General features: G+C 44.2%; 1 protein-coding gene across 1 annotated transcript; it reads right to left on the bottom strand.

Moving 5' to 3' along the window:
• Positions 1-2074: 2074 nt before the first annotated feature.
• Positions 2075-10896, bottom strand: LOC127770822 (uncharacterized). The gene is given in 5 exon segments (XM_052296609.1): positions 2075-2597; positions 4859-5161; positions 5163-5300; positions 7158-7850; positions 10488-10896. Coding segments are annotated over 5 exon segments (2016 nt in total). The 5' UTR covers positions 10847-10896.
• Between the last annotated feature and the right edge of the window lie 1169 nt (positions 10897-12065).

Genomic DNA, 12065 nt, shown 5'->3' with positions numbered 1-12065 from the left:
CCCCAAGTTATGGATGAGCTTTTCGAATAGTTATGGCAGAAATCATGGATGGCCTTTGTGATGTTGCCACATGTCTCCTGTTTTAAAGAAATTGCATCAGGTATGAGATACGGTGGATATTATCTTCTGAAAAAAAGAGAGATAAGTGGAGATTGTATGTAATGCTACACCTGCAGTAGCCATCACTGATGTGTGGGCCCTAGTGGCTGCTCCTGTAGTTATACTACGGAGGATCCGTGTCTACGAGATATCGATATTATCGTTTGGCACCCTTTGGAGTGAAGATATTTTAGAAAAATAGATTTAATTCCTACGAAAATATCGTAAAAATTCTTACATTTACGAGGATGAACGGGAAAGAGGGTGCCATGAAGAGAAGACACTCAAGCAGCTCTCTGATTTCATTTTAGTACTTTCAGTGTCAATAACATTGAAATTTTATCATAGACGCAAGACGTCAAAAGTTAAATCTGTGCACTCTATTAGAGACTTGAGTTCAATTCTCGTATCCCGATATTCTTTTTATGGAAAAAGAATGTGAAATATTCCTTATATATGTATCTTCTCTTGGAAAATCGTCTTCTTCAAATAATAATACAAAAAGGTAATAATATTCGTATGTGTCCCTTGGGTTTGTTTGGAAGAGCCTCAAAAGTCAAAGCTAGTTAATCCAACACATAGGAAAATTGAATTAAAAAAAGGACAGTCCAATTTTCCATCCTCAAGCATAGCCCGAATTTAATTCACATCTCTTAACCATAAAACTAGATATAGAGCATCCCTCAATTGTTAATACTGGTGCATTTTGCCTCCACGAGCGGTGTTTTGATGGAGATTTCATCCAAACGATTGCGTAGCGTAGTTTTGTCCGACGTGGGGCTTGAATGTCGCTATAGCTAGGAAGAAAAAAAGAAGAACAGTCGATATCACATATAAGTGACACTGGGCTGTAGTCATAGACAAGAATGGGCTGATATTTTGGCCCATCTAAACGAGGCCTAGATCTAATCTGGCCCAACAATTGGGACCCAGGACTTGGCGTGGACTAAACTGTGCAAACTGTACTGCTATTGAGTGTTGACCCTACTACTACTACTATGGGCCCAAATGTAACTGGATTGAGTGATTTCAAAAGAAAAAAAAACAAAGGACACTAGTAAAGTACATCTGTTCTAATTCTAAAGTTGGTTACTAAAATGTTAATACTACTAAAACCAGCTCAGACCAGTTGTGTACTTTACTTTGGTTGGAAGGGGCAAATTGGTACACAGAATCGATAAAAAAATTATCTACTACTCCCTCTGTTTTAGGTTATAAGATGTTTTGATTTTGGTCAAAGTCAAACTACTTTAAGTTTGATTAAATTTATAGAAAAATATAGTAATATTAATAATACCAAATTAGTTTCATTAAATCAATAGTTGAATATATTTTCATAATAAATTTTTCTTGGGTTGAAAATGTCGTTATTCTTTTCTACAAACTTAGTCAAACTTAAAACAGTTTAACTTTGACCAAAATCAAAACGTCTTATAATCTGAAACAAAGGGAATATAAATTAGACCTAATATACGACATGAGGTTAGACCACTTCACTAATACCTAATACCTAGTTGAGTACTCCCTCTGAAAAAAAAATTACCTCATACTACATGTAGACATATTCTTATACTTTTGACTCTAGATAAGTGTCAACATCCAGTACGAGGGTGAGTTTTTTCTAGGATAGAGGACCGAGGGCGTGGTCTACTTTGCTTGGAGCTTGGAGGGGGACGACTGCTACACAGAAACCATGCAGAAGGGTCAACTTAAATCAACACAAATGTCTTAAATTTCGAAAAGCCACACGAACAAACTTTTTGGTCTTGTTACTCGAAGAGAATCATCAGGTTCCCCATTCCCATGCCACAGCCGCTGCATTTGCTCTAAGCCAACACAGACGAATAAGTCGCATTTGCTCATCTTGCTCGATCATAGATTCTCATGAATCACGAAGCAACATCGACAAAAAATAATAATAAAAAAAAAACCAGCACCACCACCCACCTGCTGCCTCTCATGCATCCGGTTGCTGTTACCGCGGCTGCGATTGCGGCTGCGGCACGGCATGCGCCGCCGTCATCCAGCTGTACGCCGACTGCTCGCCGGCGGCGTACGCATCCAGGAACAAATCCATCGCGCCGGGATGCCCCTGCGCCGGCATGATCGTCGCCGGCTGCTGGCGCTGCTGCAACGCTGCCATCATCTGTTGCTGCTGCTGCCGCTGCTCCGCTATCATCTGCTGCTGCTTCTGCAGGGCCACCAGCTGCTGCTGCCGGACGAGGGCGCGGACGTGCTCCGACTGCCGCCGCTCGTAGGCGAGCAGGAGGTTCTCCACCATGAGCCGCTCCTCGGCGCGGGCGGCGCCGGCGGCGGACTTCAGGACGGCGACGTTGAAGGTCACCACCTGCTTCTCGAACTCCTCGGCCATGCGGATCGCCTCGGCTTCGTGGTCGTCATCCCACTCCTGCACGCTCGACTTGTCCTTCGCCGGCGGCTGGTCCTCCACGTAGATATCGTCCTCCTCGTACTCCGCGAACACGTGGTACGGAAGCAGCCTGCAGGCAAATCAATCCATGAACAAATTCACAACATTGTTACTGTAGATATTGAAAATATCGTGTGTGTGGCTGGGTCAATCGCGATCAAGACAGACGGAAAACGATCGAGAATTGACGGAAGTGTTAAAAATGGGAACGGGGTAAACTTTAAGTGCTATTAAAGTGAACCGGTATCTTTCGGTGCTATAAAACCAAAAACGTCAACTTTCGATACTATATAACCAATTCTGCCAAATAATTAATGTCTATAAGTATATTATTTTAATGTACTTCCTCCGTTTCTAAATATTTGACGCCGTTGACTTTTTTTAAATATATTTGACCATTCGTCTTATTCAAAAAATTTAAGTAATTATTAATTTGTTCCCTATCATTTGATTCACTGTTAAATATACTTATATGTATACATCTAGTTTTACATATTTCACAAAAGTTTTTAAATAAGAAGAATGGTCAAACATGTGTTAAAAAGTCAACGGTGTCAAATATTTAGAAACGGAGGGAGTATATGCTAGCCGTACGATGAGTCTGTGCTAGATGGATGGATGCTTGCATGCAGATGCAGCAACCTTTGTTGATTTCTCGGTGAAATATCTCCTTGTATCAATCACCTAAAGACTTAACTTCAAGTGACATGAGTAAGTGCGGTTGTTTCTCTCGGAGCTGAACCGGCTTTGACGCCGCGTAGCACCAGACAAGTGGTCTTCCGAGGTATATAAAAGAGTTAGGGATACATCCTTGTAAATACAAGGAAAAAAATTCATTTTCTCTCTACATTCTCTACTACCATCGTGTTGTTTTGCCGTATGATTCAAGCTGGTCATGGTGCTCATCATGCAAAAGCATCCCATTGAGTGGTGTCTATGAACCTTCGCATATGCACATGCACAGAGACAGTGTAAAGGTTTCTTAGTAGCATATATAATACGCGGATCCACCACCTTGCCCTCTGCCAGCACCGGTGTTGTTCTCCACCTTTGGAGAAAGGGAGAGGTGGATGCAGAGGGAGGGCCGCCTCCACCACCATCGCCGTCCGCTGGATCTGGAAGAGGAGAAGAGGGGGAGATGGATGCAGAGGGAGGGCCACCTCCACCACCACCACCACCGCCCTTAGCCATCGCCTTGGCTGCCGCTGCCCTTGGCCACCTCCCTTACCCACTGCCGTGACCGCCGCCCTTAGCTACTGCCTTGGCCGCCGCCGCCCTCGGCCACCGCCATGGGCGCCACTGTGGCCACCGCCGCCGTCCTTGGCCAGCGCCACCGGAAGGGAAGAGGGAGAAGGGAGGAGGAAGTGGGGGAGGGAAAGGGGAGGCGGCAAGGGAGTGGGGAGGGAGAAGCTGACGGAGAGGGAGGGGGAGGAGGCGACGAGGGAGTGGGGAAGGGGGAAGCAGATTGGTGGCAAAGGAGGCAAAGGAGGGGGGGGGGGGTTGATCTGAATCTGACGAGAGAGAGAGAGAGAGAGAGGAGCGTCTCGGTGTGGATAAGGATGCAGTCTCGCCAGCTCGGTTTGATGAGTTTAAAAACAGGTACCTATAATATATTATAGGTGTCAGTTTTTAATTAACCGGTACCTATACTATATATATTATAGGTATCGGTTTTTTAACCGCACCGTTAGAAGTCAGAATGACTTAAAATGGAAAATTAGTCCGTGGCTAAAGAAAAGAAAATGAATATGCACCCTAATTCTATTAACGGCGTGGAAAATATGGAAGGAGAGAGAAAGTTCCAATACATATAACTCTCAAAGGTAAGCCCTCATGGGTGGAAAATCATGAAAGAGCCTAAAACTTGGGTCCTATATATAATACCTTAACTTCGTTTCTCCTTGCACAGTACAGACCCATGTACGACTGCTATACTAAAAAAACGAGCTGGTTCGTTAAAAAATCAAAAAAAAAGGAAAAATGAGCATTGCTGATCGTCCCTTTTCACTGTTCATTCATCCTAAGGATATATATGGACTAACGCAGTGCAGAATTCTGAAAAATCCTCAAATGTTTTCGCGTTAAAATTGTTCATGGATTGATTTCATTTGCAAGCAGAACAAGTTTGGCGGCGGTTCAGAATTTCAGATCCTCTGAATAAACCCCTCTTCAGATCGATCGAGAACGCAATATCTAAAGAAGTCGTGTCCGGTGTACAGACTACGACAGAGCAGCAGCAGCACATGAAGAGAAATGGTTTTTAACGCTGATGGCGGTGAGACGGGAGATTGATCGGCGCAGGGGGAGGGAGGGAGCACGCGTACGGCGTACCTGCTGATGGCGTCCTCGACGGAGGCGAAGGGAGTCGCGAAGTCCCGGTTGCACGCCCTCCACGCGTCCTCGTGCGCCATCCACTCCGCCGCCGCCGCCGCCGCCGCCATCCCTCGTGCCGACGAAGAAGATCCCACCACCAGCGCCGCCGCTCCAGCCCCCCCGACACCACCGAATCCTTGAGTCTGCTGCTGCGTCGGCGGCGGCGGCACGAGCGCCGGCTGCTTCTGCTTCTGCTGCACGGCGAGACGACGCGGCCCCGCGGCCCCCGCAGCCATCGGCATCCCGCGGCGCGAAGGCGCCGCCGCCGCATCCGAATCCCCGCTGCTGCTGCGTCGGCTGCGACATCTCCTGCTGCTGCTGCTGCTCCACGGCGGTCGAGCGAGTAGGCACGGATGTGGCGGCGGTTGCTGCGGAGACGACGCCGCCGCTCTGTGTCCCCCTTTGTTTTTTTTTTTGGTAATTTGGAACCATGCCATTATAATTTTACAAAGTTTAAGATATGCCATCGGTATCTCAATAACGTGTAGGACCCACATGAGTCAATAACATGTGGGTCAGGATGGCATATCTTAAATTTTGCAAAATTATAATGGCATAGTTCCAATTTTCCCTTGTTTTTCCTAGGGTTTTCTTTTGGTCGCATGATGTGGTCTCCGGGCTGAATATTTGGTGAGAAATGGTGGTGGTGATTGGTAATTTGGTAGTACTATAGATGAGGAAATATTAATAAGATAGGAGAAAAATAGCCTAATAAGATATTTATTAGACGCGTTATTAACAGTTAACGGTTACGTGAGAAACGGAAGAGGTTGGCTTTATGGTATAGAGTGACATATGTCACATGAATAAGCGACCCTCAATAAGAGTCAAAAATAGGAAAAAAAATTGTATAGTCTTATTATTGCAGGTTAGCATTTGATAAGAATGATAATGGTGAGTAACAATATAATATTGGTTTTTCCCAATCGGTGTGGTTTCAAAAATATATAAGTTATATATAACTCCTTGTAAATATTGATTTGCCTTGTAACTCTAACTATTAATAAAACGTAGGTAACATGAGGAGATTGCGATTGCAATCAATGTAACGGTAAAGATGCCGTCGTGCTAGTTCGGTGCATTATCTCCTGTAAAATACTTTTTCCCCACTCCCGATTGTATTTGATCGGTTGAAAGTTTACTTATGTGTATATCACCATCATCTTCTTCTTTTCTAACGAGCAATGGTATAAACAACAAGTGTAGTTATTATTCTCTCTTTATTTTGTTTGGTTTTGGAGAGTACTTTTGAACTACCTCCCGGACTAATCAGGTGATCATTCGTGTTTTTCCACTAGAAACAACTAAGAAAAATCACTTTATCGTCTAGACTAGACGGTGTGGTTGGCTCTGGTACTGTCTTGACTAATAAGAAGTGTTTTAAATAACGGGCCAAAACATTTAGTGTAGCCTTCTCAAACAGCTACAGCGACAACTATAATGAGCTAAATAAAAATATAGTGGTTAATTGTATACGAGAGTAAATAACTAAAACTTTTCTTAAACAGCTATACAGTGAGAAATAGCAGCAGCTATAGGTAAAGAATTAAAACCTTGCGGATAAGTGATATGGCTATATAATATAGCTGATGTACGCACGTAGTTTAAACTTGTGTTAATCTATACTATGTTCGCACGTGCCAAACAAGCAGAGTGATACACAGTAGCCACTAGCCAGTGTTCTTAATTTAACTGGCTAGCTACACATTTCGACAATAATTTCCCCACTTTTCCCCTCTACTTTTTGAGATTTTTTACAATATATGATCATCCCATTCCACATTTAGCTTTAGAAAAGTTTCCTGACAAAATTTGATGGGTTTTTTTTACAAAATATCATGACATTTTAGTTTAGAAACATGCCCGTGATTATTTAAAAAAAATCATGATATTTTAGGAGTGTAGGAACTAGGAAACGTGCCCGCAATTCGTGAGCTGAAAATAATAGGACCTGCAGCTAGCTAGCTCAGACCTTCACCAATATCTAGTTGAAGTTGTACTCTACACACAGTAACCATGCAAGGAAGGTCAAGTTAAATCAACAAAAATGTCTTAAATTTCTAAAAAAAAACTGCATGAATAAACTTTTTGGTCTTGTTACATGCCACAACTGCATTTGGTCGCCAACACGGACGAAAGAGTCTCACATGCTCCATCAACACATCAACATCAAAGTCTCGCACTCGCACGAATCAGGCCTGAACTGAAGCCCTAGCAATGTCAACAGAAACCAACACCAATGGACCAACCACCTTACTCCCTCAATGCTCCGGCGCCATTCTCCTGCGGCGGCGGCGGAACGGCATGCGCCGGCCCCCAGTACGCCGGCCCCGATGACGACGACTCCGGCTGCTGCGGCGCCTGCACGCCATGCCGATGCTGCTGTCGCGGCGGCCCCACCTCAGCGTACGCATCCAGGAACGCATCCAATGCGGCGGCGGACGAATGCCCCTGCTGCGGCATGACGATCGCCGGCTGTCGCTGATGCTGCAGCGCTGACATCATCTGTTGCTGCTGCTGCTGCTGCTGCCTCTGCTCCATCGCCATCATCTGCTGCAGCGCCGCCTGCTGCTGCTGTTGCTGCTCCAGCATGAGTTGCCGCTGCAGCGCCGCCGCCTCCTTCTCCTGCTGCTGCTGCTGCTTCTGCAGCGCCACTAGCTGCTGCTGCCGGACGAGGGCGCGGACGTGCTCCGACTGCCGCTGCTCGTCGGCGAGCAGGAGGTTCTCCACCATGAGCCGCTCCTCGGCGCGGGCGGCGCCGGCGGCGGACTTCCGGACGGCCACGTTGAAGGTCAGCACCTGCTTCTCGAACTCCTCCGCCATGCGGATCGCCTCGGCTTCGCGGTCGTCGTCCCACTCCTGCACGCTCGACGTGTCCTTCGCCGGCGGCTGGTCCTCCGCGTAGATCTCGTCCTCCTCGTACTCCGCGAACACGTGGTACGGAAGCAGCCTGCAGGCGAATCAATCCATGCATGAACAAATCGAGACAACATTGTTACTGTACAGATTTCAGCAGATGTAAGAAACTTCTTGGTGCAATCTTCGGAATTCAAAGATTGGCAACAAGAACACGTACTTGATATATTATTCATCAAACATAACGTACATATACTACATACTCCCTCCATTTTTTTTAATGTATGACGTCATTCATTTTTTTACCAACGTTTGACCATTCGTTTTATTTAAAAAGTTTATGTAATTTTCATTTATTTTATTATGACCTGATTTATCATCAAATGTTCTTTTAAGCATGACATAAATAATTTTATATTTGCATAAAAATTTTAAATAAGACAAATAGTAAAACGTTAATAAAAAAGTTAACAACGTCGTGCATGAAAATACGGAGGGAGTACTATTTTACAGTGAACATACATACATGACAGCATCAGTCTCGGGTAAGTATTAAATATTCTGAGCTACATGCCTACATACGTCCATTGATATATGAACGAAAGAAGGTGAAAATGTTTGGTGATAAAAATAATTGACCAATTAACATGTCATAATTATAATTTAGTTTCTAATTAACAGAGACAACACAAGTTTATATATATGTTCCGAGGTGTGGTTCCAGAAATTATAGTTTCAGAGATTGATCCTAATGTTCTAAACTCACTTATTATCGTCCCCAGATGCCCTGACCAAAAACTCCTAATGAGTTTTTGTCCCCGGCCCGTTAATACAATGCATTGTGCTCAATGAAGCTAACCAAACAATAGATTCCAAACCATGTCGTCTTGACAACGTGAAACGAAAAATTAATCCGGGACTTAAAAAAATGAACAAGAATACACACCCTCACTCGTTCTACAAAAGAAGCTCTAGAGAAACCAGATCTGAGTTCCAAGATGGCCGACCTTCTCTTGTGGAAAGTCATGGAGTTGGCCATAGCTATATGTCACAAGCAAAGGAAGTAGGGGGAATAGCCATTGGCCGTGTGGACTTTGATTTTTACATGCTAATCAAGTGATTAATTGGCTATTTATTAGACATTTATATGTTTAATTAATTGGAAGTAACGATTTATGGTGTTTCTTCTGCAAAAAATAAATTAATGAATTAATAGTCCAACAACAAAATATTAACCAGTAAAATGAAAATGCTAAAATAAGTGAATGCCCACTAGTTCAATGCCTTTTTTTTCCTTCAGAAGAACTATTGACCGGCCTGACCGTTGCTTAAGCATAGGCACAGTCGGAGTGTGGGAAAAGAGAAAATATAAGTAAAGCATGTCTATGAAACACGAAAACACTTGCAAAAATCACTTCGCTGATAATAGTTACATGTCAAATTTAGGCCAAATAATAATCACAGTAAGAGTGTAGTTGTTGATTGTATTTAGTGCCATATATTCTAATAAAGTAATATATAAGCGTATTTATAATAGGGTTTGTGTATCTATAGTACTTTAAATGATACTAGTGGTGGTGTCCAAATCCGCCTCTAACGTCACAAGATGGTATGTGGGACCATAAGGTCTCCAAACGATCACACGTGAAAGCCTTTACTTTGAATATGACATTCTTTGGTTATGGCTGCCTAGTCACCTAATTATATTGTAAACTTTAATATTTTGCTTTTGCTTCCATCTTTTATAATATCCATTGCAACACATAACCTTTAGATAGTAGAATTTATATTATTTTGTTGATAATTAATTTTGTAGTTTGTCCTAGCATATTTACCTGCCATAGCTAAATTTTAGTGTTGGGTCCGTCACTATGTTCCACAATAGAGAACTCTCGACGTAACCATTGACCATTGTGTCGAAAATTAAGAAAGAGCCTAAAACTTAGACTTAGCAGGACCAAATCTACCACTCTCAAGATCTACCTTAACTTTGTTTTTCTTTTATAGTACAAACATTTTAAATTCTGCATATTTAACGAAATTTTCACACCTAAATGCCAGTTCGTTAAAAAAATTAAAGTACATGATCATGCCCTGATTTCCATGTTCATCCATCGATCCTACGTTATTTTGTACCCAAGATTCACATGACCTAGGAGCATAGTTACATGCATCGAGGGGTTCCCACTTCCCACAGATGCAGTCACAATTTTTCTCCTCGGTTCAAATTTAGACGCGTGCATCAACCTAAACTTGATTCAAAGGACCAAAGCAAGCGAGTGGCCCCAACTCTATTTCATTCTAGCTCCAGTCCTACGTGATCCGTGTAAAATTATAATCTTTAATTAATTGTTTTAGTCTATATCAATAATATTATTAGTTTAAAATTAAAGTATTGTATATGTTATGATTTGTATAGGACCCGATATTTGGGTTCACCATTGTCTATCACAGGGAGATTAATGAACTAACCCAACGCGGACAATTCTGAGATATCGATCCTCAAATACTCTCGCGTTAAAATTGTTCATGGATTGTTTTGGAAGCAGTAGAAGTTTACCGTACGTAGATTGAGAATTTCAGATCCTCTAAATAAACCCCTCTTCAGATCGAGAATGCAATATCTAAAGAAATCGTGTGCACAGAAGGTTTTAACGCTGATGGCGGCGAGACGGGAGATCGATGGAGGAGGAGGGAGATTGATCGGCTAAGGGGAAGCACGCGTATGTACCTGCTGATGGCGTCCTCGACGGAGGCGAACGGCGTCGTGATGTCCGGGTTGCACGCCTTCCACGCGTCCTCGTACGCGATCTGCTCCGCCGCCGCCGCCATCCCTCGCGCCGACGAAGAAGATCCCTGATTCTGCTGCGGCGGCGGCGGCGGCGGCGCGAGGGTGGTCGTAGGCTGCTTCTGCTGCACGGCGAGATGCGGCCCCGCGGCCCCCGCAGCCATCGGCATCCCGCGGGGCGAAGGCACCGCGCCGCCGAACCCGAATCCCCGCTGCTGCTGCTGCTGCTGCTGCTGCTGCGTCGGTGGAGGCGGCTGTCCGAAGATCCTCGACTGCGGCATCTCCTGCTGCTGCTGCTGCATGGCGATCGATCGAGTAGGCACGGATGTGGCGGCGGTTGCCGCGGAGACGACGCCGCCGCCTGTCTCTCTTCTTTTTTTCTAGGGTTATTTTTGGCCGCGTGATGCGGGTGTCCGGGCTGAATATCGGTGATAACGGTGGTGGTGATGGTAATATAAATGAGAGAATATTAGTAATATGTTGGGGAAAAAAGCATACTAAGATATTTATTTATTAGACGTGCTATTATAACAGTCCTAACGGTTACCGGTTATAGTGAGAAATGGAAGAGGTGGGCTCTATAATCGTAGATGTATGCCACGTGGATAAACCTCAGGGTTGAAAATAGAAAACAGAATTGTATAGTTTTATTAATGTAGGTTAGTATTTGATAAAAAAAGATATCAGTAACCCTAACCCTACACAATGTATGTAGTACTTGGAGATTGTGACTAAATCATTAGTGGCGTAGGGCGAGGTGTGGTGCTCGACATATCTTGCGACTCCGGCTAACAACATTCACCCGTCTTCGTTGTCCTTCTCCTCCTTCGGCAGGGCAGAGGTGTAGAACATGGACGTCGCTGCTTCGGCAGAAGACAACTAGAAGAACAATGGCAGATCGGACCAAGGCGTTGGGGATCTTAGCCACCTGGACTGTTCGCTAATGCCTAGAAGGTCCATTCACTTCTATAGAAAACATTTTTTCTAAATGGCCAAAACATATTTACGTGCGGTTGAGCCAACCATCTGCTCGAAAGAAATCACTATTCTTTTATGCGGGTGGCACACCAGCAAGCGGAAACCCGATTTTCATGTGCGGGTGCTTATGTCATCCGCACGCAAAAATAAAAGTCTGAAAAAAATCCCCCAAAAATCAAAAGGTTAATTGGATCTATGCCACTGCAACTTTGTGAAATTAAAAAAAAAAATACCACTAATATTCATCATCTCGGAATTATTTTTAAAATTCAAAGATCATTCATTGGTTAATTTATATGGAAAAGTAATAAAAATCCTCCTCCTCAGCTTGGGCCTTTTTCGGCCCATTCCTTTCTCTCTCCCCGAGGCCTGCTCCCTTTCCTCCTCAGCCCGCAGCCCGCAGCCCGCGTCTCTCCGTCGACCAAAGTCTGCTTTACCTTCCTCTTCCTTCCTTCTCTATGACGCATGGGACCCTTGCACAGTGTCGTCTTCAAGCTCCCGTCTCTCTCCCGTCCCGTGTCCGTGCCCTGCAGCCGCCGCCTC

The sequence above is a fragment of the Oryza glaberrima genome, chromosome 4 (assembly GCF_000147395.1).
Source record: "Oryza glaberrima chromosome 4, OglaRS2, whole genome shotgun sequence".
NCBI classification, from domain to species: Eukaryota; Viridiplantae; Streptophyta; class Magnoliopsida; order Poales; family Poaceae; genus Oryza; species Oryza glaberrima.
This window is presented reverse-complemented; position numbering and strand designations above follow the sequence as displayed.